The sequence below is a fragment of the Vanacampus margaritifer genome, chromosome 16, assembly GCF_051991255.1.
Source record: "Vanacampus margaritifer isolate UIUO_Vmar chromosome 16, RoL_Vmar_1.0, whole genome shotgun sequence".
Lineage (NCBI taxonomy): Eukaryota > Metazoa > Chordata > Actinopteri > Syngnathiformes > Syngnathidae > Vanacampus > Vanacampus margaritifer.
Window position 1 is genome coordinate 9,081,780 of NC_135447.1, and position 27,918 is coordinate 9,109,697.

The following is a 27,918-nucleotide window of genomic DNA, read 5'->3' on the forward strand; positions in this document are numbered from 1 at the left end:
ACAATAACAGGATTGAAACACAAAGACAATCATGCTAAATTCTGATTAACACTTCACATTCCCGTTCAACTGTCAGGGTTTTGTGATAAAAAATTTGATCAAGATGATTCATTTCAAGCCTTTTTACACCATTATTGTAACCTATAAACGGGACAGCTCAATTGAAAGAGAAAAGTCAATAACTGAGGTTATTTGGTTGGACAAGTGTGTGCTCACCCATTTATGATGATGTGACTGTTTAGATTCAGTCGATCATATTCCAACCCATCTTAAAGGGAGTCGGCACTCACCTTCCATAAATAAGTAATAGAGAAATAAAGTTCAGATGTTCAAGTAGGCTTTTCCTGACTTGTTTAGTAGAAACAATTGGTTTTCTGCCAACACTGACAGTTATATGGAACTGTTCATAATTTCCTTCTTAACAAAGCCTACCAATAGGCACATAACATATAGATTTTTTTTTTTGGGAATGTTTTAATTTGGTTTCATTGGACAATAATGCATTTCCCACGTGTTGGGATATTTCAATTAGGTCTTGTCACCTTATCCTGTAGCCCAGACAAATATGAACATTCTTCTCACCAATATTGGTGTGACATGTACTAAATAGCAAACATTCCTACAGGTCCTCAAATATTGCTGTCTGTCTTTTGTCAGCCATACTGACCAGTTTTCATCAATTTTTGAAAGTGAAAAAAATATCAAAATTTGATATAAAAATTTGCTATGTTGGAACCTAATAATGTATCATCTCGCAACAAGATTCACAACATAATTGAGCGTTCAGGAATTATGATGCAATATCCTATGTCAATTAAAATGCTATTCTAGTTATTTCAGCAATGCAAATTATATTGCAGGTAGCAATAATGCAATCAAAAATCAATTACATTAATTCATTATTTATTTATTTTTTCTTTCAGATTGAAGCTACTACTGACATCCAACCCATACTACGGTATGACTGTTTTAAAACTTTTTGGCTTCTATCAACCCAAGCATGTGTTTTTATTTTTTTAAAATGGTTCTTATCTGTTCATGACACTCACGGCCCCAACAACACAACCTCCCTCACACACTCCCCTCCCTGCCCCCTAACCTCCTTTAACCCCCCCACGCAGCTCAGCGCTTGACCAGCGCTGCTGACCTGCTAGCACACAACAGCCATATGGTGTGACCAGGATGGGACTGCGTACAGTAATTAAGGCGGAGGAGGGGTTGGGTGCTGGACACTGTGCCCCCCTCCCTCAGTGGAATATCATTAAATGTTTAATTTAAGATTAACAAGTGTTTTTTTTTCTTCAGGAAGATATAGCTAGAAACTTGGATGCCTAGAAAATACGTTGTCCAGACCCAATGCTCTAATTGTCTTCAAGCAGTTTGATTGTTTGTAATGATGTCAGCCGCTACGTTTGGGGAGTACACAGAGGTAGCTCCAAACAAACAGTCTCTTTCTCACACACACACGCACACTATTTTCAACTCTGCCCCATTTTAGCCTTTATCTAGTCTGTCCAGAAATGTCATAGAAAACTAGAATGGGTACGCACAGTTCAGCACCTTAGTTCATAAATACCCACCTGATGCTAATGCCACCACTTTATCCGTAAGATATATACAGTATATCATAATAACTAAAAAATCTGAAGAATCTTGTTAAGAAAATAAATCTTGATCCTGTCTTATTTTTTGGGGGTTGTGGTTTGTTGGTCCCACCCCAAAGATTATAAAAGTAAAATAATCCTGCTAATAAACTAACATACATGTATTAAAACAACTTTAGTGGAAGCAATCGAGATTTAAATGAAATGTTGGTAACGTGTCAGAATGAGTAATTGCATAAATAAGCAGTGTAGGAAAAAAAGTAGCTTTGCTGGCTGCAGGATTTGACACAACATTACATCATCGTGTCAGTCCTTTTTGTCATTTGAATATATACACATCTCACCAATCACATATTTGCATTTATGAGCTCTCTTTTTTGGCTCCAGCTGACCACTGCTGCCACTCTGTCAAGGAGACCGGGAGGGGGGAGGAGACTGGGACTAAGCTGTGTGTTTGTGTGTGTGAGAGAGAGAGAGAGAGAGAGAGAGAGAGAGAGAGAGAGAGGAGGAGAAAGAGGGGGTTGGCTTTAGTGTGATGTGAATGGAATAGAATCAGCACAAGAGAGAGAGGGAGGAGGACAGCACACATCAACCTGCCTCTTGACTTAGCGAACAGAAAAAAAAAAAAGGCAGACAAATTGGGAAGTGTGTGGTATTGTTTACCGTTTTTTTATTTATTCTGGGACAGAGGAAGAGTGCAGCAGACAGGAGGAACTAAGCGAAGTAGAGGAGGAGGAGGAGGTGAGCGAGCCCGAGCGTGGAGATAGATAGCAGAAAAATGCTGCCATGGGGAGAGAAGGGGAGGGAGTCGACAGAGAGGAAAAGGATGAAACGAGACCGGGTGTAGCGCAGCTGAAATGTTGGAGGTAAGAGCCTTTTCTTTACGTCTTCCACGTCCAGCCTCGGCCGTGTCCTTTTTCTGGCCGTCTAATGGGTGCGCACGTTTGCAAGTGCATACACAAGTGGAGTGTGTGGAGGCATGCACACAATCCTGTCACCAGACAATGTATGAGCGAAGAGGGGATGAAATAATGCCTGGTGTCATCACATCTTTTGTCTCGGTGTTAACTGTGAGGTGCTCGAGTAAGCTAAGAAGCCCCCTTTACAGCCACCTTGTGTGTCATTAAGTGACTGGATTCAACCTAGTTTGTCACCTTTGTCGCATTTCACCCCCCCCCCCCCCTTTCTCTTCTGTCTCTATTGTAAGGCCCAATTGTCTTTTAAAAAAAAAAAAAGCAGCACTATGACACAGTGAAGGAGTCAGTGCAAAAAGCCTTGCGCTGGTGCGGTGGATGGAGGCGGGGATGGATGAGACAAGATGAGCTGAACATGCGTAGACAAAAAGAGCAGCGGGATTTGGGTCCTAATCCTTATTTTGAAAGACAAGTACAACAACAAAAATGAGCTGCCACCTTTGGTTTACACGCTTATGCGTGCATTTAAGGTGATGTGATGATATGAAGACAATGAAATGAATTGGGGTGTTGTTTTCAAGGTGGCACAGAGAATGAGGGATGCTGGAGTCAGGTACACCCCCAAACCACCCCACCCCCCTCCTGCACTCTGTAATTTAGGATGGAGCTAGTGTGCGAGAGAGCGAAACCTGGGGCTTTCAGATAAATGCTGTAGGGAGAAAAGATGCAGGGATGGAAGACCTAGCATGCAGTGATAGAGACAAAACAAGAGCATCAGCAGCAGCAGTCACTTACATAAGCCAGGCCACTCAAAGGACGGGACATTTAATTTGCATTGAGCCGCACTCTCCCCCGTGCTACGTGCTATTCATTGCGGTTGACGTGAACGTTTTAAGCCGCAAAATGCCATTTTGACCTGACTCACTAAAGGTGAAAAAAACATCAGTATGATTAATGCAAAGCTTGCAGTGACATAATGTTGCTGATGTGGAGTTGAAACATTATCACTGTTGTATGTGTTACTTGAATTTAAGATGATTTTTAAAATAGTTTCTTTATTTTAGTTATGGGTTTGTTTGTTTTTGTTTTTTACAATCAGTGGCTTCAACAAGTTTTTGGTAGCAATTCATGGGTAGTCATTTTCCCGTTCACTTTTGGTAAGAATACACACATTCATGACATAAAAGAAAAGAAGAATGTCACAACATATCCCATCATCTGTTTTAAATACAAGTATGGTCAATTTCAGTTCAGTAGGAATTTTAATCTATTAAAAAAATGTACAGCAACACACTAAACTGAACTTGAGTGGAAACCTGACTTTACAATGTGCTTGTTTTACCAAGCAAGGATGTTGGTAAATTTCTGTGAAAAAAGATTGACTCATGTTGAGATCCAAAAGGGTAGCTGCCGAAAACACAACAAGTAAAGCTGAGTTCTATCCCTGCAGACAAAATATGAAGTCGTTTTCACTCTCCAATTACCATGACCAACATTAAAACATTGTACATTGCTTCTTTCATGTACACTAGAATAGTGACGGGCGAGCACTGATACCAGGTATTGGTATCAGGCTGATACCAGGCCTTATTTTAAGGTATTGGTTCTCACGACGGCAGCCGATTCCAGTATTGGCCGCACTCTCGTGGCCGTTTTATGATCAGCAACTAGAAATTAGCAATGAGAAGAATAGAATAGAATTTCATGCACTCTGTCATTTTTGGTGCGGGGGATTTTATGTATCATAACATCATATAAATATACATCTGTCAGATGGAATAATTTATTGTGTTTATAGATCTTATTTCATGTCGATCTAGTGGGTAGAAATGTTGCTTCTTTTTGCTATCATTAGATTTGAGATGCCTACTCATTCATTTCCTAAATGTAAACATGTTAATTCACAAACCGCATGACTGTAAGCTGCTTGTTTTCACACTTGACTCATTTGATGGCCACTCCTCAGAAAGTTACATGACTATTAGAGGCCAAGCGAGCACTTCATTTGAGTGTTTCAACTCCCTAAAGGCATCTGTCAAGTGTTATTTGACGTTTTGCCGGCAATCATCACCATCCATTATTGTTTGCTCTTTGCAAATATTCCTGCGCTCTGTGCCGAGTATCGGTGATGCCTTGTAGATGCAATGTGCAGTAAAAGTGAGTCACACTCCGGGGAAATAAACTTCTGCTCTAATGGTTGGTCCTATTATCACCGTGACTACTAAAACAGCACGAATAGTTTTCAGTCATTAATTAGCAATGTTGCACGGAAAGGAAAAGCGAGCAACTCGAGGTACAGATTCGTTTTGTTATTAAAGAGGTCTGAATGTGTGCGCTTAGTTGGAATGTTGTTAAGATGTGTGCCAGGTTTTTCTGGTTAGCATTTTGTTAATTAATAGTTAATAGTTTTCATTTTGTTAATTAATAGTTAACAGCTCTCAGAACGAGGCCGTGTTTGAAACTTCCTCCACAAGCCTTTTATATTTAACTTTAAAATGGAAACAGGTAATGCATGGAAGCGGTATGTTTACACTAAATACCTCTTAACCTCCGTATTTTTGCAAAAAAAGTCTCCATTGTCTGTAGTCACAAAGTCCCTCTCAATATTGTCCCCGCATACATACATTAGACCATTAGGCTGTGCAGCGGCAGTCCTTCTCATTGTTCAAGTTGCCATTACACAGGAGAAGTGCACTCAAGGCCATTCACAGCCATTGAAAGCGAACACATCAGCACCTGCAAATAGCTGCAAATCTAAAGGGCACAAAACATCCTGCCCGGAGACCAATGTAAAAATACTTTTTTCTTTTTTTTTTTTGGTAAGAATAATAGATTATCAGGCTAATGCACAGGGGCCTCTATTATGCAGCCGCTTGCCTCTCTCCCATGCAATGTCACTCGCAAAGCAGCGAGAGGACAGAGCAGCTGGAGCAGATGCATTTCACTGCTGCACCGTCTGTCTGCACCAAACAAACATTAGCAAAGGAGGGGCATCTTAACATTTGCGCTGAAATTCATTTCAAAGCACTCTGTAGGATGTACGGACCAGGCAGCGTGGTCGCATCTTCACGGAATACTTTCATAAATAAGCCGATTTGCGCAGCACCATTGTTAGCATGTGAGCTCGTGTTATATGTAGGTCAGAAGGTGCACAGCTGATGAATAATATTAAGCCAATGGGAAGATGCTTAATTGTCTGCATTGGCACAAAAGCTGTTGTGCGGCAAAATAATGATTTTGATAACAAAGGATGGATTCATCATTACGTTTCTCCTGAACAAAAGAGTCATGTTGAAGCAATGATATGTCATCGCCTTAAGCATCCTATCATGTCAACATGCTATTCCATTTTCACCACTTTAGACTTGAGAATTTTATCATGCTGTAGTGTATGTACTAACCTCCAATATCATCTGCGATTCATTTATTGTGTGAATGTTATTCAGATTCTTTTTTTTTTTTTACTATTATCGCATATTATTCCGCCCGCTTTTTTGAGGTGCAAAAACTCCCACATAATACATTCGATTTACATCGTTCAACTGCTTTTTTTCTATATTATTCTGTTCTATATTCAAAATTCAAATTCACCGCAAGCTTTGTGTATTTAACTGCATTTCTTCAATACAATTACATACAATGATACAATGTCACAGAATTTTTTAAGGCAACAACGGTCCAGAGGATAATGCAAAAAAAAGGTAAATGACACGTGCCTGGGTTCAAACCCCGCTTGGAGAACATTTTAGGACAACTTTCATATAATAATCATTGTCCAATTCATCCATTATATGGCAACTGACATTATTGTTAGAATAAATCATTCAGATATTAGCATTCATCTTTCAGCATTCACATGCAATTGCAGATGTGTTTAAAATGAAATCAACTATTGTTGTTCAACTATTTTTAATTTGAGTTTTACAAGGGATAGTGTGTCCATCGTCACACTTTTGTCAACATTTCTGTGGCAAAAGCAGGAGAAAAAAAAAACTGCCTGTGAAAGTCAACAAAAGAGTCACAGAGGAGAAGAATTCGGTTTCTTCAAGTAAAGACAGCAATTTGAGCCCTCTGCTATCATGATGGACAAGAAGTCCTGAATTCCCCCTTTGCGGGACTAATGAAAAACAATCCACAGTGAAATCAACAGTTAGACTTAAACATTTAGTCAGTCCCAAAACTCCCTGAGCGTAAACAAATCGATTTCCTCACGCAAATCAACACTTTAAGATAAAAACTTGCTTGTCATTTTATGAGTATAAACCAGGAGGAAGCAAAAGCGGTCGTTGTGTCTTCCTCTGAAAGTGGACGAGGCATAAGGACAGTAAGCCATAGTAGTGCTGAGTAAAAGAAGGGTTCAAAATCAGCATAATAGATCTAGTCATGAAGTCGAGGGTTAGTTTCTTTCCATCTTTTTTTGCCTGTCAGCCACGCCCCCCAACACGCACGCACAAAGTCGCGGAGGGACAGCTGTCACCACAAGGAGGACAGTGTACCACATCCATGCGCACTTCTTCGTACAGTGTCGCTACAATAACACACATCGGGCCATTTCACGCTCAACCTTCAAACAACACGCACGCAGTCTGCCACAAAGTGTCTTTCAAGATACACAGGAAGTAGTAGTGCTCAGCTGTGGCAGCGCGCCATGTTGATGTCATGGCAAATACATATCAAACAATGGAGGTGCGTTCTTCTACCAACAGTACCACGAAGGCCACGATGGAAACAATAGCTTTAACGCAGCAATGTTTTCAGTTTGCTTTTTTTTTGCTTTTTAAGAGGAACTTGGCTATTAATATCCACAGTGCCATAGAAAGAGTTTCATTTACCTTGCTTCCTCATGTAGCTGCTCTCATACGCCACAATGTTGTGCAAATAGAAGGATAGACAGAAATTTGATTCATTTAATGCCAGAAGTTAGAAATTTTGTTCCTCTCTAAAACCCTAACTTACGAATTTATAACATTTTACCTTAACATCAGAACAGCATCATGTATAATGTATTTTCATTTCACAGATTATCGATAAAACTTATTTTCTTTTTTTTGGTAGCATGCAGAGGAAGAAGCCTGCAAACCACTCACAAAACACATTTAAATACTGCAACTGTAAATTTGATTTAAAAAGTTTAAAAATACGATTACACAAATAATTACTAACTTCCAACAAGGGGTAATACAAAGAAAATGGAAACAAAATGTGCTATAATGCAAGTAATGCATATAGCAGAATGTACTGTAGGTCACTGATGCCCAACCACCAATTTTCAGCCTGGTATCGGTCTTTAGGCCTTGCGCCGTGCAGATAAATTGAGGGAGATGGAGATAGCTGCCACTACTGTCAGTCAGTGATAACTATCCTGCCTAATGTAGCTAAAATGAAACATCAGAAACATCTGTTAGTGTGATAAAATTCATTTATTCATTCAAATTGCATTATGCCACGATTGTAACGTATAAAGCATTTTTAAATATTATGAAGTTGTCATAATGACATGGCTCCATAGCGCCCCCTACAGGACAAAAAAAAATCATTGCACGTTTGACCCACATCTATGAAAATTGGCAGGCGCGTGTAGCACCCCGAGACGTACAAAAAAGTCAATTACAGCCATATCCCAAAATGTACAGGAAGCAAGTTAAGCAGTGATTGGTCATTGCCTAAGCTCTGAGCAACTGTGATGTCATCTTCAGTCGACAGCAGGTGGCAAAATGGCTGCACCCTGAGATGGATAAAAATGTCTGAATTTTGCTGCATTACTCACATTCCACGAATGTAATATTAATCAGTTTAGACTAGTGAGGTCACATATATTATTGTCAAGAAATGTTTAACATCCACTTCCCTTTTAACAAATGTGTAAGGAAAACATGGAGCGTCATGTTTATATTTCTTCGTCCATCTGTTTGTTAGTCAGCGGGTTACTTCCTGGTCCCTGGACAATAGTGGCGATTCTAGCCTGGTGGGTGCTTCCACTGATACCACAGTGACTCAAATGATGATAATAAAATCATATATCTGCACGTTTATCTAGATCCACTGCAATTTAATGATTTTCTTTCATCATGTGCGGCATCCATTTAAAAAAAAAACCAGATTTTTAAAACACCTATATATTAAAAATGAGAAGAGGTTTTGGGTTGCCTTAGCAAACCTTTTTTCATCTTGCAAAAGTTCTGCAGTATTTTAAAATCTTTCACTCTCAGGTGCATTGGGATGGAGGCATTCACGTGTCTAAAGGGAGATGATTATTTAGACTGACGCTTGCAAACTGCTGGGGCAAAATAGAAGACATACTTTCCAAGGCATGACAGAAAAAGAGAGTAGTGCAGTGCAATCGACTTAACAGCTTTTGGAAGGGGTCCAGTTCACTGTCCGCAGTGTGACTCCAAAGGGGTGGGGCTTGTGTGGGGAGTGAGTGTGGGTGCTTTGGACTGAATTTGACCATCAGAGAATCACATTAATACACGTTTACTTTATCTAAAAGCATCGCCAGCAGACCAGGCCAGTGTCAAAAGGTTGAGCAGCAAAATACGGAGGTGCAACTGCATCTAATGTAACAGTGTTGCAGAGGATCAATAAAGAGCGTTGGTTTTATATTTCCTGCAATCAATCTCTTTTTTTAGACCGGCCAACTGATGAGGCAGCTTTTTACTACCATGAACGCCCCCGACATTCAAGTTTTGGGTCAGCTTTGGTCAAGCGATTAGGAATGTGGACTTTCATTATGCTGAGACAAATAATGGTTGGTAGGAAAATGGAAGAGACCATTTGCGTGACTATAATTGCTGTTAAGTCTTTAAAAGGAAATTCACAGCTTCACTTGAAGAAAAAACCCGATTAGATCATGATACAATCGCCCTGATGGCCCACCGCTTAAGTCGTGGAAGTGCTAAGTCCAAATGATGACGACACTCATCCTTTCTGGGTTCAAATGTCAGTCATCTCTTCCTGTTTCACAGGACGTACGCTTGTGGTGTGCAAAATATGTCAAGCGACAATGACTTCCCCAAAACGCTGCGCATGTCTGCCCTGTTTCACTTTGACGTCTAAAAGATTTAGGGTTTATGATTTTTGCTCTGATAGGTGCATGAGCAAAAATATTGAGGTGACGCGCGTTTGAGCTTGGTTCGAGATGCATCTTTTCTTACTGTATTTTTCATGCTCTTGTTTTGTCTCTCGATATAGTGTGCAGGTCTACCTAATGAAGCAGCAAAATCAAGAAGTTGGACATTTTTTAGCGCACTTCCTCCTCTGGTTGACTTAAAAGCGTGGAGTTGACTCGATGTCGATCTGACTGTAGACTTGCGGCTCAGATGGCGTGAAGGAGTCACGATCCGATCACATTATCCACCACACTGACTGAGAGGAGGTAATGTGAGCGCAGTGTTATCATCCTATATCATGACTTTATAAAGGGATGTTTGCTAATGACCACATCAGCTGCAACAATTTATTCCCTGGCGGTAACCTGCAAAGTGAAATCTGTAATTATTAGGTAGCCTAGTATAAAACATATGACATCAGTGGTAATTGTAGCTATAGCCACATTCCATACATCGTCCTAAGAAGCAACATGGGCAGACCGAAAGGGCACCACTTGTAGCTTGTAGTATTGAGAGCCTTCCAAAATGCATTTACTGTTTATTCCCATCATGTCATTAAGTAATTTTTTATTGCCACTTAGCCGTTCCTGCTATCATTCATTGATCCGTTTATATTAGGACATGGTTAAAGCCAGGCTCGTGCAACCCTGCTCACTGGGAAATAGCCAGAGAAATATTTAACTGGTTATCTTCAATTAATTTATTTTCAGGGTAAGATTGCTGTTTTATATATTATTTTTTTTTTTTTTTGAATTTAAATTACAAACTGTCTTTCAGCCCAAAAGGGTGCGGGATTTAAAGAGGCTTCTAGAAGAATATGCATAAATATGAGCAGGTAGAAAGCTGCACACTTTGTGTTTACATTGAACTTCATGTAACACATGTCACACGCTTGTCCATAAAGATTAACAAAGTTGGTCGTGTGCTTTGAAAAACACAACCCTGGATGAATGAATGGAAGAGGGTGCTTGCTTTGAAAGTTAATTTGCATGGAAAATAATTTTTTATGCCTACATTATACTGGGAAAAAAAATGCAAACGCGATGATCTAGGTTTTTAAGGTCACTGTAAGTTGGAAGGTGAAGAACATATTTTGTTACTATGGATATCCTACTGCCCAAAAACACCCATTGATGTGAAATCAATGAAAGAGTCAATAGAAGTTTCAGTTTTAAATCTATTTTGGTTATCTGAATAGACAGAGGGCTCATTTCAACCAGTGAGGACGAGATGGCGCAATCTCCAAGTCCTGTCGGACAGCATACCACATTTAGACTTGGCATGGGACGCGTTGTCATGGAAACACGGGCTGATTTATGGGATGAGTTGGGGGTCTTAAGAAACGTGGGCATATGTTCTGTTTCGAGATGGTGGTGGAGCGCGTCACTGTTTCTGGTTGTTGGAACAACATGAAAAATGTGACTGATTGGAGCAACTTGCAGTCGAAACTATTTTCTACATGCTTGTCAGCTCAAATAGATTTAGCACGACTGACCTCACTTGATTTAGATTTTGTGGACTACAGAGTGTATTTTTGCGTGTTACACTGCTAAAAAATCTTGTTTTGGGCCCATTGTCATTCTGTGTCCATCATTCTCTGCCAGAACTTCGGCATCAAGAAGTATCTACCTAACCCAGTGGTTTTATTTTTCAAGAAAGCCCTCCAACAAGGTTAAGAATCACTCAACTAACCTAATCAATAATCAATCTATCCATCCGTTTTCTATAGCTCTTGTCTTCATTCAGGTCAAAGGTCAGCTAAATCATATCCCAGCGCGGAATATACCCTGGATGGTCACCAGGCAATCTCATGTCACGCTAAAAAAGCTAGTTATTGCTAATCACAGAACACAAAGCTGTGGGTGCCCGAATGCTGAGTCAGACGATATGAATCAACAGTCCACATGGACCTGACACACAATGTGCAGTCAGCAAGACTTCCGGCTCAGCCTTCTCATTAGGAGCTTGCATGGAAACACCTCGGCGGTCGACACGTTAACATATCTTGCCGCACGACTGAAACCTCCGACAACTTCTGCATCTTTGTTGTTTGTGAATGCATCTTAGCAAAATAGAAAGCTTCCTCTATCTTTTTTAACTAGAGCAGGAAATGTACAAGAGAGCAGAGTGCAGAATATAGTATAGTGAGTGTGTGTGTTTGCAGGCGTGTGCGTGCGTACGCATACCGCTGCACCTGCTCTTCAGGATGCGAGTGCGAGAGCTGTGATGCATGTGAAAAAGCCTGACAGGAAGAAGCCTCACGTTACTAAGAGCGGCGGCAGGTTTCGGCTTTAGGTCATTGACGTCAGTGTGGTCAGAGAAAATAGTTGACCAAAAATGGGCTTAATGTTGTCTTTTTTTCTTTTTTTCTTTTTTTTAAGTGAAGACTTAAAAAGCGAACATCTTTATCACAGTTCAAATATCATGCCTATCATCTACTGTAATATCCAAGTTGCTTGTGCATGAGTCAAAGCCGTGCATCTGTTTATGCGGGAACAAATGTGTCCTTCTCTTGTATGTTGCCTGGCTTCCAGTGAGTCAGGAAGACCCCCTGCCGAACCCCCGCCCCACCCACTCCCATACCCAGTGCTAAGACTGTCCATTGTGAAATGTGCTTTAATGGGCTACTTGTATTGAGGCTTATGGAGCTATTTAGAGATACTTTGCAACAGTTTGCCCTGAGCAACTGTGATGTCATTTTCAGTCGACAGCAAGTGGCAAAATGGCCGCCCCCTGAGAAGGATGAAAATGGCTGGATTTTACTGCTCAATTCATATTCGATACGAGGACTATTAATCAGAGTGCCCTGTTTAGGGGGCGTATAGAACATGTTGTAAAGAAAATTTTGGGGTTGACTTCCTCTTTTAACAAAAATGAATACAAATTAATGCTGGCACAGGTTAATATTTTGATTTTGCATTTCATGAATAGTCAACATTAAACAAAATGTACATCAGTGTTTTTTTTTCTTTTGAAGGAATTAAAATCAATATGTTGCTGTGACCTCCATTTTGTCCCATCACATGTAAAACCACCACAAGTGTTTAAAAAAAAAAAAGTCTTCTTTTTTTATTGTGCTGTTCACTACAATTGAATGGGATGCTTGGAAAACTAATAAGAATGATGGGAAAAAAACTAGTATGACATACAAGACAACTGCTGTATGTGACATGTCCACTGGTCCTGGGTTGTAAACGGCTCGCAGTCCAACATCGCAATAACATTTCCTCTTCTGATTTCTCAATGTCACTTTTAATGTGAGAACATGAAGTTGTGGCATATTTTCAAGGTGTATTCTTTCTTTGCAGGTGCTGAAGAATCGGTGGATGCCATGTTGGGGATGCAGACAGGGCCTCGTCTAAGAGGAGGAAGAATCGGGCTACAGTGATGGAAGCGGCACCTCGCAACTCCCGGATCACTCCCAAAATTCCTTGCCACACGCCCGGTTGAGCCTCTGCTACATTTTCACTTCATCAGTCAAACACCAAAGCTCCCCTGCTGAGATCATTTCAAGTGTTTTGAAGCAGGACTTTATGTGTCTCTTTCACTGAGTAGAGTTTCCTCTTCCAAGTATTGCCGTTTCACATCTGGATCATATTAGGGGTCATAGAATCGGATTGGAGGTCATCTCCCTGGCGACATGCAGTCCGACGATCTATTCGTTCGCAAGTTTCGGCGGCAGAATGTGCGGCCACCTGTCGCGGCCGTCAATTTTGATCCTAAACGTGAGGCGGGCGTGGTGGAGTGGCCACCCAGGAGGGAGGGAGACGGGTCCGATGGAGACAACCTGACCCCGAGCCGGGCGGGCCTGACCCTGCGCGCGGTGGGCCGGGGCCACATCATGCAGAGGAGTAACAGCGATGTGACTTTAGGAGACTTGGACTCTGGCGGGAAGGCAGGAGGGAAAGCTACTCGGGCGGTTGGTGAGAAAGTGGGTGTTGGTTCTCAGGGGGACTCTGGGGTGCTGCTTCACAGGGAATATGGCAGTCTGTCCTCACTGGAGAGACAGACTCAAGTCCAGGATCCAGGAACTGCAATCCAAGGGCCCCTTAGCCCAAATGCCCTGCGCTTTAAAGACCCCTTCCTGCTTTTAGGACTCCAGGGAAACCCACCAGAACCTGATGGCTTTTTCCGAGTCTTGTCTTCTGCCATAGGGGACTCCCCAAAACCTGCAAAGCCGCCCAAACCTGAAGGTCTTAGTAAGAAATCCAAACCGTCAGCCCTTCAAATCCCTCAGCCTGGTCCTTATGATAACATCGGGGGTGGAGCTTGGGTGAGGAACTTTGCCCATTATGACGTTCAAAGCATCCTTTTTGACCTCACCGAGGCGGCCACCAACAGAGACAGCATCGGACGCAAAAAGAATATCACCTCAGGGGCCTCGGCTGCCTCCCAGATGCGGCCCCTCTCCCAGGGCACGCCTTCCTCACCTGCACAGGTGGGCAACGGCGGCACAGATGACCCCGAGCAGTCGCTGCTGCTGGACGAAGGTGACGGCAACGACAACGAGCTCCTGCTCAGCTGCCCCCACTTCCGGAATGAGACGGGCGGAGAGGAGCAGGTGGGCCTGGGCCGAGCCCAGGCCAGGCGGGGGCTGTGGCTCAGCCCGAGAACCCCCAACGACGCAGCGTCGGTCCTGGAGGAGCCCCGAGAAAGTCACGTGCAGCAGCAGGGCAAAAGCAACTATTTCATAGAACATGCCGATCTGGGGGCACATTATTATCGCAAATATTTCTACATGAAAGGTAAGAAACAGCAGGAAGAAATTTTATACCCCTCAAACAATTACAAGTTCTTCTCTTGTATTTTCATTCCAGAACATCAAAATTTCTTTGGCATGGATGATCGCCTTGGGCCAGTGGCCATCAGTTTCCGCAGAGAAGAGAAGGAAGGCACCAGTGGAGCTCAGTACAATTACAGAATCATCTTTCGCACCACAGAGGTAAACCTTCAAACTCGTTCGTGTTCAGTGTGTGGCGACACGATGATCGAACTCGTGACCCGGATCCAAATCTCTCCTCAGATGAAGACGCTGCGGGGATCCATCTTAGAGGAGTCTGTTCCCTCTGCCGCCCGTCACACCACCCCCCGAGGTTTGTCTCCCAAGCGGCTGCTGGAGTTCATCATGCCCGAACTCAACCTGCACTGCCTTCGCTTGGCCTCAAACTCCCCCAAGGTTCGCGATACCTTGCTGAAGCTGGATGAACAGGGGGTAAGTAGGGATTCATAGTATAACTTGGAATAGCTCGTGTGTCCTTTATTAGGTCGTTTTTGTATCTTAATTTCAAATTCAGTTTTTCATTAAATTTTGTTAACTAACGCCAAAGCCTTGTAATTTATTACATATACCTGCCTGGTAGTAAAAAAACATTTTTTCATTTATTTTTTTCATTTACTTTTTATTCTATTCATGAGCAAATAAATGAAAAAAAAAAAGGTGAAGAGGTAAAGTTGCATTATGTTAATGATGATGTTTATATCATAAACCTTTCTCTTTTTTTTTGGTCTTGCACTCTAGCTAAATTTTCAGCGAAAAGTCGGCGTCATGTATTGCCGAGCCGGCCAGAGCTCTGAAGAGGACATGTACAACAACGAGAGCTCCGGGCCGGCATTTGAGAAGTTTCTGGATCTGCTGGGCGATCGTGTGCGACTGAAGGGCTGGGAGAAATACCGAGCTCAGCTGGACAACAAGAGTGAGTGAAAACACTCACCATACTCTGATGGGCATCATTGTAGCCTGTGATTGACTCCTGTGTGCAAAATAGCTCTGCCGGTCGTCTCACAGCCGGTTTACATTCATTATTGCACACATCTGAAAACATGATTTGACCACTTCTTGTTTTTCTTGTACTTGCGCAGCCGACTCGACGGGGACGCATTCCCTCTACACTCGCTACCAGGACTATGAGATTATGTTCCATGTCTCCACCATGCTGCCCTACACAGCCAATAACACTCAGCAGGTAAATTTAAAGCACAAACTGATATTGCATGGATCATTTCTATAACAGAAGCATGAGGCTGCATATAATAAAATAAAAGAGTCCTGAAAATCCTGCCCCCCAGTGTTCACTCCCATCAGGGACATAATCAGAGTCGCCTTACTGCTCGAAAACCGTCAGATGCTTGTGCAATCTGGTGATTAAGATGTTAATGCGTAAAATTGACATGATATGCTCATATAGACACAAACAGGCCAGAGATTCATTCAACAGTCTGCTTCATGCTTCACATGACCATGTGCAGGTTGTATTTTGTAGACAGGACCTCTTTTCAGAACACACCAATGTCCAGTCATACTTTACTACACTCAAAAAACATTTGTGCCAAAAATAACCTAACTATGGGTCAAAAATGGACCGATCCTCTACTTGGGTCAATTTGACCCAATTTTGAGTCAAGAAATGGGTCTTTTAGTGTAAAAATTGGGTCATTTTGTATAAAACAACCCAGAAAGTTGGGTCAGACTGACCCATAAAGTGGATCAGTCCATGTGTACAAGAGCTACATCGCTGCAAAATACAAACACAAAAATAATCCATATTTTTCAATAAAAAAATGTCCATTATTATTATCATTCTATATATATTTTACAAGTGTACTTATAATGATGGTAATTGCTAGTACTGTAAATGTATCTTTGCAGCCCGTTTCAATTTATTTGTGGCTAAAGGGGTGACGCATAATAATAATAATATTAATAATAATATACTATACGCTAGTGGTTTATGTTCTCTAGTGATGTATTTTTTGTTTTGTTTTTCAATTCTATCTGAGAAATTAGTTTAACAGTGATATTTCCTGATTCTATTTGTGTTTTGCTTGTTGTCTTCATATATGTATGGCATGTTTGTCTAACGGTCCTATTTTCTCTCATCTGTAGTTGCTGAGGAAACGCCACATCGGCAACGACATTGTGACCATCGTGTTCCAGGAGCCAGGCGCGTTGCCCTTCACGCCAAAGTCCATCCGCTCCCACTTCCAACACGTCTTCATTATTGTTCAGGTTCACGAGCCCTGCACAGACAACACCTATTACAGGTCTGACGTGATGCCTTTATTGTCGTTAGCATATAGAAGTTAGAAACATGAATGCAATATAATGAGATCCAATATAATGAGATCCAATATAATGAGATCCAATAGTGCCGCATTGAGTCAGTCAAGTAATGTAGGTAATATGCTGCTATTCTCTTGTAACTAATTAAATAAGAAAAAAAATGCTGTTTATTTAAATATACTGTACATATAATGCAATAACAGTTTATGTCGGTAAATTGTTATCTCAAAGTGTCAAATGAAAATTGAAAACTAGCAGCTGTGCCTGTAGAAGAATGAATTATATCTGTATTGCACCACCATATCAAGAGCAGTGAAGTGTTTATAAACCTGAGTAGCAGCACACAAGCATCTCAAAGGCAAACAGGACAAATAGTAAACGCACCTTCTCTTAATCTGTCATCCCTCTTTTTCTCTTTCCCCCCCCAGGGTGGCTGTGACACGCTCGAAAGACATGCCGTTATTCGGCCCGCTCTTCCCTAAGGGCGCTCTCTTCCCTCGCTCGCCAGCCTTCCGAGACTTCCTCCTGGCCAAGGCGGTCAATGCCGAGAACGCCGCAGAAAAGTCGGAAAAGTTCCGCTCCATGGCCACCCGCACGCGACAAGAATACCTGAAGGACTTAGCTGAAAACTACGTGACCACGACGCCCATCGACTCCTCCACCAAGTTCCCGCTGCTCTCCCTCGGAGGCAAGCGCAAAGACAAGCTCAAGGGCGCCAAGGGGGCGGAGCTTCACAGTGCCGGGGCGCTGGTGTGGGCCGTGATGGTGGACGGCGGGGAGGACGGCGAGGCGGGAGAGCTCAAGCTGCCCTGTCTGCTGGGCGTCTCGGCGGAGTCGGTGGTGCTCATCGAGAGGTGCACGCGCAGGGTGGTGTTTAACTGCTCCTGCAGGGACGTCATCGGCTGGAAGGCGGTGGCCGAAAGCAAAGATGGCGGGCCCTGTTTGGACATCTTCTATGAGCGCGGCGAGTCAGTGTCCATTAGCGTGATGGAGAGCCAGGCGGAGGATTTAAAGGAGGTGGTGCAGAGGCTGGAGGTGGGTGGTCATCAATTTATGATTCATTCATTACTTACGCAGCGTGTAACACTTTATCAGACAAGGAACCACATGTGGTTACTCAAGTGGGTGTTCAAAATGTACTTTTGAAGCCTCTGAACCACATGATTTCTTTGAGCCAACCAGTGAAGTAAAATAATGACGTCAGTTGAGGTTAGTTGTATTTTTAATGTACCTGTACTATATCATAAAAGGGAAATTGTATTATCCTAGACCAGTCCAAATACTTGGGCGTGTCCGCCTTAAAAAAATAATTTTTTAATGCGTAAGAAAAAAGTGTGATTGCACATCCAATACAGTAGGTGGCAGCGGCTCTCCCATTCATTTATTTGATTTTACTTCAAATGTTTTCTGACTGACTAAAAAAACACTACAATTAATAAGGTTTTTCTTTGTTGTAAGTTGATCTATATTTATTCTGTATATCTATTATTTCCTTTCTCCAATCTCCACCCATCCATTATTTGAACTTTCATGAGTTTTTTTCTTTGCTATAAAGCTGCCTAATGCAGAACATTTCGAATCACTACAGCCACCTGTGGCCGAAAAATAAAACTGCACATTCATTTCTCACATACACAAAATGTTTTCTTCTTCCTGGGGTGGGGGCGGGGTACCAGAAAATTTGGAGTGCTCGAGACCTATATATCTCAAAATAGAATTTTTCCTTAAAATTGCAACTGGTTTCCATATTTTTCTTTTACTGTCTTTTGGATGGCATTAAAGCTGTGGGGGGGAAATCTGAATCAAATTCATCCATCTATTCCTTTTTTTTCCTGCTAATCACATTCAGGGTCACAGATGAGCTAGAGCCCATCCCAGCTGACTGGACAGAGAACCAGTCACACTCACATCCACCCCCCTATGGACATTTTTAAGATCTTCATTGACAATGTCATAATGACCACCATTTCTCATCACTCTTGTCTTTTAGTCATCAGACTATAACTGCTTTTTCTCATGGCGCCGTATTTGTCCATTAATATCCTCTTCTCATTTGCAGTTGGTTACCCGGGGGTGTGAGGCCCTGGAGGTCACCCCGCTACGTGACGGCGTGGGCCAGCCTGGCTTTCTGATGAACGAGGAGGGCTTTGTGACGGAGCTGCAGCGCTTCTGCTACGCCGAGAGTGGCGGCCTGCAGCTGTGGGCTCGCGTGGTGCGTCTGTGCGGCCACTCCCTGGTCCACCTCAGCACGGAGGAGAGGACCAGGCTGCTCCGGACGGCGCACAAGATCCACATCACCGTCATCCCGCCAGACGAGAACGGGAAACCCCGCAGGTGGGAAAAGTAACAATTTCAAGTTAGGAAAGTAGGATTTGATTTCTCTGTGTTTTTTTTAGGAGCTTCTCTGAGCTGTACCAGAAAGCCATCAAGGATGCAGAGTGTAAGCCAGGCGAGGACCAGTCCGGTGAGGCCTGGGTGCTAGATGAGCGGGAAGAAAAGGAGCCCAAGGGTGATAGCATCACCGAGGCGGACATGGCCGAGGTTCAGGTGCAAGGGGATGGAGGAGAAGTGCATCAAGGGCGAACTGATAGAGGTGATGCGGACTCGCTCCTGGTGCCGCCAAGCCTACCCTTGTTACGGGCCACTTCCCTGCAGGACCAAACGTCCAATCAGGAACAAGAGGGCTCACAGCTCACACGCAGCTTTTCTTTAGAGAGGCATTCATCCTACAGCGATATCTGTGAGGGGTGAGTGTGTGTTTTTTTTTTTATAAAAATGCAATATTATACAGCATGCTATGAATTGCTTTCTGTTTGCAAAAACAACTTTATATCATCTTTAAATGGGAAGTCAACCCCCCCAAAAAACGATTAACAATAATATGTTCCATGTAGCCCCACTAGTCTAAATATGGTATTCTGGTTAATATTGTGTTAGTGGAATATGAGTTAAGCAAATCCAGCAGCTGTGATTGGTCGTTGCCTGAGCAACTGTGATGTCATCTTCGGTCGACAGCAAGTGACACAATGGCCGCCCCCTGAGACGGATAACAATGGCTGGATTTTGCTTTATAAGTCATATTCCACAAATGTAATATTAATCAGAATGTAATGTTTGGACTAGTGAGGTCACATATAAAATAGTATTGTCAAGAAATGTTTAGTGTTGGTCACCTTTTCTGCAAAAGACCAAAAGTGAACATGAGCCTCACCATTTTCTTTTAATTAATGAATCAATTATGATTGCATGATTATGTTCAGAATAAGGGAAAACAAAAATGAAGTAGGACATGCATCAAAGGTAAATCAAAATTGCTTTATAAAGATTGGCTTGATGCAAATGAGAATTCCAAACTATTAGAAAGATGCACTTACAAGGTCGTAGATGTTTTTTGTTTTTTACCGTACAACAAAACAAGTGCATTGCGACGTGCTTTTAAAAGATGATTTTAGCCGCAACAGCAATCAGACAAGAACAGCACGCAGAGCGCAATCCAGCGGATTACTTGTTTGAGTGCTTCAAATTCTGTTGACCTCTGACGTGTGCAGTGGATGCAAACGCCAATAAGCTTTAACAGCGGATTCGTTTAGTGTTTTTTTTCCCTCTGATGCTAAATCCATCTCTCCTACAGACACATTTATGACAACGTGGCCTTGAAAGAGGATCGCCACGACTACGAGAATGTCGGCGAGCTGAGGGATGCCACGCCTGATCTAATACTGGCGGTCAAGCCCAAATTTGCCCTGGCGGACGAGCAGGTGACCTAGCGAGACACAAGGACATGTTTTAGATTTCCGTTCAATACTCTCCCTCGCCTTTATCTCAATCTTTGTCTCCTTTTTTTTTTTCTGCATCTGCAGTTCATTGCAGACTTTGGTGACGACAAAGCTTCGGCGAGCGAATCGTCTCTCTCCTCCTCAAGGTTGTCATGTGTGGACCGAGCTGAAAGGAACTCACGAGCCTTAAGTCTTCACAACTCCATCACCAAGAGTAAGACTTTAAAAGCTATTCAATGGAGCACACACACTAAGTGGACACAACATTAGGTACACGTACACAAACAAATCATTTCCAATATAAGAATCTGCTTTGTGCCTCGAATGCCTTTTCCTCCCCCCACATCCTTTCTGTGTTAAACCTCTCTTTTCATTATCATCCCTCTGCTCCCCACCGCATCCCCTTTGTCCTTCCTCCTCTCCTTCCGTCCATCCTGCCCCCCTTTTTCCGCTAATCTAATATCAACCCTTGCTCTGCTGCCACCCCCTGCCAGGGCCGGGATGAAAAGGGGGACAGATGGGTGGTGGGAGGGAGGGGTGGCGTTTTAGTTCAAGACACACTCCTAAAACCATCTGCTGTGCCTCCACTGAGACTATCAACCTCGCCATTTAACTGCCATGAGTGGACACCCAGCCCACATATGTGTGTGTGTGTGTGGGGGGGGGGGGGGGGCATCAATAAAACTGTGGATTATTTTGGTCTTCTGTTGAATCACAAGGTAGCTTATCAAGTGTGATCATTTTTGTCCAGTTATAACGGCTATACTGCACATAATAATTCTCAGTGCCGTACTTGATTATTAATGTCATCATTTTGCATTTGCACTAACATAAAAACTGCCCTACATTCAGTCTAGACTGAACTAAAACATCTGCTGACGCATCAAGCAGTTCAGCTGAATCCAGTCAGCATCAACACAGCAGCACCACCTTGTGGTGGCCTTTCCCCCCCAAAAAAAACTTTCAAGTCCAAATGAGAACGTCTGTAAAAAAAAAATGCTGCCGCAGTGTTCTCCTGCCCCAGATGCATTATATTAAGATGTATTTCACACTGCCACTGTACTCATCTTAAAACCTTGCTCTCAGTTCTCTCAGAGACGACGGATTCTACCGAGGAAGAGTGGCAGTCCATCGCTGACCTGGCCACAGCCTGCCGCAGCATCTTGGAGGCTCTGTCACGCGAGGGTGAGCAACTATTTAACCGTGCAATGATGTGAATGTCAAATAATCATCAGGAGGGGAGCTAATGACATCATCATGTCAATAAAGAGGACATTCACCAGCCACAACATTGGGTACAAAAATAATCATGCTGAGTTTTGTTATCTCTAACTGGTAGTCTGACTGGTGTCCACTCTTTAAATGCAACCATTCAGCAAATTCATCATGAATGATAGCTTATCCCTTTAAGTGAACAGTGCTCTTGAAATTCACTTAAGCTGCTTATTTTTCAAAGTCAATCGCAGCCATTTACTGACACTAATGATGAAGAAACAACAGTTTACAAAATGTGGAGGCCAACAAAGATTAACGAGGATTTCATTTTTATTTTTATTTTTTACATTAGCAGTCAAAATTGTCTTTATTGTAAGCCGAATCTTGTGTGTATCAATTTTGCAAAAAAAACATTTTTATTATAGAGTTTCTGTCTGTCCCAGTCGTCCTCCCACAGTCGAAAAACATCCATGTTGTTGAATTGTATATTCTAAATTGTCCATCAATTGGTACCCATAGGCTCTATCTTAAAGCCTTATGGGCTGAGGGAAAAGTGCTGTAAAAATAGATGATGGATGCTATGTTAGTTTGATGTAATCAAATGTGTCTCTGGTCACAGATCGTAAAGCTGGAGACCAATCAGGAGCTGAGACGGATGGCAAGATGAACACAAAGGAGAGGTAGGTCACGGTTGCTGTGCAACAAATGCTCTCTTAATATCGCGATCTCGAGACAGATAGTCTCTTGTTTTTTTTCTGCATTAGTGCGAGAACCTTATGTTTCATACAAACACACACACATACAGCCTGTCTAACATCATCTATCTATAAATTGTATGGGCAGTATGTTTCCGCCATACCAGATTAAATAACAATATTTACTCAGTAATCACAACACAGTTTAGGTTCACCCAGATGCCAACGTGGAGGTCAGGATGTGATAGATAGACTTAAAGAAAGAGAAAGAGAGATTGCAGATCAACATATTTGGCTGAAATATATCTCACAATAACATGTCAAGCTGCATCATTTTGCCCATTCCCCTTTTTATGAATGCTATAATGATTGGATATCATTAGGAATCGATTTTAGCAATACAGTGAGTGGACCTCCGTTATTTGCAGGGAGCAAAGCCTGCCTCAAAATGCGAAAATGCGATTGTAACTGAAACAGACACGCATCTAGCATGTACACAATCAGGAAGCCATGTTACATAAACAACTGTATTCTGTAGTTAAATTATTCAACACGAGGCTCATTAATAGTATTAGCTAGCATACTAGCCTAAATAAAATGCTAGCACAAACTGAGCTGACATCACACCTGAGCAAACAAACATGTGCTACTAGCATAGTTTCACAAATGACATGAAGTAATAAAACTCACCTTTTGAGGTTTATGCAAAATAATACATGTTAGGTAGTGCAGGAAAATTGTAATTGCAAAGTCGACTACACCAGCTATATTAGCAGCTACATCAGGAGAGAAGTAGAAACATAATTTCGCTTTTGAAAGGACTGCAAAAAAAAAACAAAAAAACATCTCAAATGCCGATGAAAAAAACACTAGGCTTTACAATAACACCAAGAATTCCCCAGGTAGCAATGAAATAATAATTGTATTGTTTATTGCTTATTCCAAGCCATCCATAACGTCGGCTTGTTTCTAATGCGTGACTGCAGTGACTCTCCAGGCCACCTGGAGGAGAAAGTATCCCAGCTGGAGGCCATGCTGAAGAAGCTGCAGGATGACCTGCAAAAGGTGCTTTGATTTTCATGTTGTGCCGTCGTCGTCGTATTTCGCACAATTGTCGAATTGCACAGGAGAGTCAGCAGGTGGGAACAAACGTTTTTAAGTTGTTGGGCTTGAAGCAGGTGATTTTGTGTCTTGTTTACATGTTCAAGGCCTCCCAGCCAATGAAACAACATTTATGAGAGGCAGAGATTAAATACAAACTTTGTTCTTTTTTTTTTTCTTTCTTTTTTGCACTAGTACTGTAAAATGTTCTGTTTTGTGTGAATCTGCTGCCACTCCTGTTGTAATTTAAATGCCATTGAAAGCTGTAATCAGTGTTTTACTTTCACATTTGGTTGAACCTAGTCCATGTTATGTTCATGTAGAAAATTGTGTGGAAAATTGTATGTGTTGAGCCACGATATTTACTATGGACTTTTTTTTTTCACGCAAACTGCTGCTTTACGAAAATACTTTGAACACAAAGTTGCCTTGCATTGAGAATTGTCAATACTGTACAGAATGTGTGTCTACTGTATGTGTGTGTGTACAAAACTTTTTTTTCCTCCCTATAATTTATATGGAAATTTATTTATAAAAGCTCTTGACTGGGACAGTAACTGTGACTCTTTTCAATTTTGACTCATTTTATGGTTCAATTTCTAATCCATTGATTAATTGGTTAGTTCACGTCAAAATTTTGGATGAAATGATTGACGGCAAATGAAACAGGTTTTAACAGTGGGTTAACATTATAAGCAAATTAGGCTCAGCTAAATGTCGCTTTTTACTTGGATTTATTCCTGCTCGTGTTATGAGTGTGTTGAGCAAGGTTCTGGATATGGGTGCATTTTATTTCATGAAATCCTAACTATGGATCGTGTAATGACCTCTCAGCCGTGTTCACTGTGTAGCCAAGGCTGACCTGCTGACCTCTGCCCCTGATTAAAAATGTTTAATTTGTCCAACTAAATATTTTCAATTGAAACTGAGCAGACAGTAAATCACGAGTCAGCCCTATTATAGAAGCATCAGCACTGTCTATGTTTTCTTTCAGCACCGTTTCGATCGAACGACGTCATCCACTGCTTCACCATGTGTGTTTCAATTCAACCTTTGTGTCTTATATGTCCCCGCTCCCTACTCCGCCCACGACTCTTACCTCCACCTCCCCCCCCCCCTTTCCGTTCCTGCCACACGCAGCGATCTGAGAGACGGCCTTTTGTTTTTGTTTGTGTGCCCGTGTCTTTCAGGAGAAGGAGGACAAGGCGGTGCTGCAGGCCGAGGTGCAGAGCCTGCGGCAGAACAACCAGCGGCTGCAGGAAGAGTCGCAGAGCACCGTGGCGCGCCTCATCAAAGTCACGGAGCTCCTGTGCAACGTCAACAAACCCTGTTAGCGCGCCTCTTAAATGCTCCTCCGGCAACAACAATCAGCAGAACCTTAGACAGTGACTACTGGACCCGCCTGCTGGTGTGAAGCTGTATGCAAATTGACTCCTAAAAAGTAATGACATTCCCTTAAAAGTGTGTACTGGCTGCTGTTAGCGTGCTATGCCCGAGTGATCTCTTTGTGTGTGCGCGCGCGTGTTTGTCGCATGTGTGTGCATCTCTTACTGTACTTTGCTTCGAATACTTGACAAGCTGGGCTGATCAGCACTTCCATTTGAAGTTACGGCTGAGGGCATGTTTATCTGAAAGTTGACCAAAAGTGTACACATACAACTTATAGAATCACATGTTTGCCATGTGTGCGTGCGTGCGCGCGCGTGTGTGTGTACCACTTAAATGTGAAGAGTAGTGTTACATTATAGAGTGGAAGGTCTTAAAAGAGAAGTCAACCCAAAAACTTTCTTTACAATAATCATGAATATTGTTTTTGTGATAATTAACCCCTCCCCCCAAAACAGTTTTTGGACAATAATATGTTCTATGCAGCCCTACTAGTCTAAACAATACATTCTGATTAGTATGACATTTTTGGAATATGAGTTATGAAGTGAAATCCAGCCGTTTTTTTTATCCATCTCAGGGGGCGGCCATTTTGCCACTTTTGCTGTCAACAGGCAACGACCAATCACAGTTCACCTGTTTTCTGAAACTGTGCTGTGATTGGTTGTTACCTCAGCCTTGAGCAACATAGATGTCATCTTCACTCGACAGCAAGTGGCAAAATGGCCGCTCCCTGAGATGGATAAAAATGGCTGGATTTTGCTATATTAATCAGAATGTCATGTTTAGACTAGTGAAGTCACATACTGTATAACATATCATTGTGAAGAAATGTTTAATGTTGACTTCCACTTTAAGCAGCAAAATCCACCTGTTTTTATCCATATCAGTTGGCGGCCATTTTGTCACTTGCTGTTGACTGAAAACGACATCACAGTTGCTCAAAGAACTCAGGTAACGACCAATCACGGCTTGTGAATGTCACACGATCGAACTCAAAAAACAGGTGAGCTGTGATTGCTTGTTGAGCCCTGAGCAACTGTGATGTCATTTTCAGTCGACAGCAAGTGACAAAATGGTCGCCACCTGAAACAGGTGGATTTTGCTGCTTTATTAATATCAGGATGTTGTGTTTATACTAGTGGGAGCGCATATAACATATTGTAAAGATTTTTTTTTTAAGTTGACTTCACCTGTAAAAGTCACAGTGTTAAAAAAAAAAAAATAGAAGGAAAAGGAGGCCAATTGGAAGCCTCGCTAGGCAACTACAATGCCAATCTCTTGCTTCTTAGTAGTACTGTACTCAAGTTTTAGGAAGGGATTCTCCTAGTAATAATCCCTTCATTAAATAAAAATGAAGACGCCTGCACACATGAGAAAAACAAGATGAGCCTATATGTGTACGTGCACTGGAAAAGGGGTTATACCTCCCTGGAAGACACACAATGGCAGGAAGGAACAGCTTCCTTCCACAACTTGTTTTCCCCGAACCTCACTGGATATTGTAGCAGCCATACTGTACAAGTTCTCCTCCTACTGGCAAACCACACCAAACGGCAGCTTTTATAGCTTTAGGTGTCCATGAAACACCTCGCACCAATATCAAACGAATAGTCAGAATATCGCATTGAGCAATGTTTTGTGACTGCCGGCTGGTTTATGAGTGGTAGCAGTGAGAGGAAATCTTCCAAACTTGATTTTTATGTTGTATGGATTCATTCTTGCACTTTTTTGGGTGGGGTCAAATCAGCACTGGACAGTGGCACCTTTTGGATTTGATTTTTCCTGCCTGTGCTCTTTCCTTTCCTCTATTTTACCTCACTTTTTTTTTCCCCGTGCCCACCGATGTGTTTAAAAAGAAACTGACTGCTTCTCCTCAGTGCCAACTAACGCCCAGGCAGCTCTTCAAGCGTTCCACCCGACTCAAGATCCTTCTGTCAATTGCGTTCCAAACGTCCACTCAGACTCTCGATGCTCTTGTTTTGGTGTACAAACTTTCTCTTGTAATGTTATTTTAGAGTCACTGTGAATACCTGGTACCAGCATATTAAGATATATACAGATTAAATTATGAATCTAATCGTTATTATCCGTATTTGAGGATGCTTTGTACAGCTCCTGTTATACAGATATCATCTCGCGGACATGCTGAAGCCTCCGGACTGAACTATCGGTGTGAGAAGACCTGTTTAACTGTGTCTCGTATTGTTGTTTAGATTGTAAGAGGTCGGTGAAGCATGAGAATGTGCCAAGCAACATCCAAACGTCCCCTCTGTGTGTGTATGTGTGTGCGTCGAAATGTAATTTATTAATCATGCAAATGTGGATTTTATTGTAGCTGTTGAAACTGGAGGGAAGATGACTGGGGGGTGGGGGGGGGGGGGTGAACGAACGAGCAGAGAAGCAAGGCGTGTTTGTTTGGAAATGTGACTTTTATCAAGCCAGCAATGATGACGTAATATCTGTAAAGCTCGCATCCTAGCTTTCACAAGGTCTTAAAACACCATTAGGTACGCCTTAACGAGCAAGATCCTGACGGGACGGTCAAAGTGTGAGTTTGACTTTGTGCCTACCTGAGAATCTCATGTATGTTTAGCCATCTCACTTTTCTCATTTCTTGTTGCACTGACTTGAGGTTTCAGTTGCAGATGAACATCGTTAACATCTGATATTTCGTCTGCTGTGTGAGCAAAAATAATAATAATAATTGAGATGATGCTGATGATGTGTGTTGTTGTTGCTCTCAGTTTAGGCTTAACAACTAACTGGGGTTGTAAGTGAAGCAATCAGACAAATATATGATTTTTGACTCAAGCTGAATTAAAGTGGAAAAGGGCGCATAACGTGACTTGATAATACATTGCAATCAAGTTGAAACAGACACGAATGTCCGAAAGTTTCTCAATACTTGATTATGGGCATTTTGTTTGAAAATAAATCATATCTGAAAATCCATTAAATTTGAAACAATGTGGAAAAGATAATGCACAACTGAAGAAGTACTTGCCATGTTCATCATCAAAAGACCTTTTAAAAAGGGCATGAAATAATAGCATTT

General features: G+C 42.1%; 1 protein-coding gene across 2 annotated transcripts; it reads left to right on the top strand.

The window, feature by feature from the left end:
- Positions 1 to 1,280: 1,280 nt before the first annotated feature.
- sipa1 (signal-induced proliferation-associated 1) lies at positions 1,281 to 27,582 on the top strand. Of its 2 annotated transcripts, none has more exons than XM_077545762.1 (16): positions 1,281 to 2,470; positions 12,936 to 14,372; positions 14,445 to 14,569; positions 14,651 to 14,839; positions 15,146 to 15,320; positions 15,487 to 15,590; positions 16,511 to 16,668; positions 17,116 to 17,722; positions 18,747 to 19,021; positions 19,084 to 19,434; positions 20,319 to 20,445; positions 20,548 to 20,677; positions 21,550 to 21,648; positions 22,298 to 22,358; positions 23,360 to 23,438; positions 24,665 to 27,582. In XM_077545762.1, exons 2-16 carry the CDS (start codon positions 13,268 to 13,270, stop codon positions 24,806 to 24,808), a joined length of 3,729 nt encoding a protein of 1,242 aa, XP_077401888.1. In that variant the 5' UTR covers positions 1,281 to 2,470; positions 12,936 to 13,267; the 3' UTR covers positions 24,809 to 27,582. The 2 variants fall into 2 exon arrangements, with proteins under 2 accessions (XP_077401888.1, XP_077401889.1); XM_077545763.1 differs by lacking the exon at positions 1,281 to 2,470 and adding an exon at positions 9,693 to 9,893.
- Positions 27,583 to 27,918: the final 336 nt, after the last annotated feature.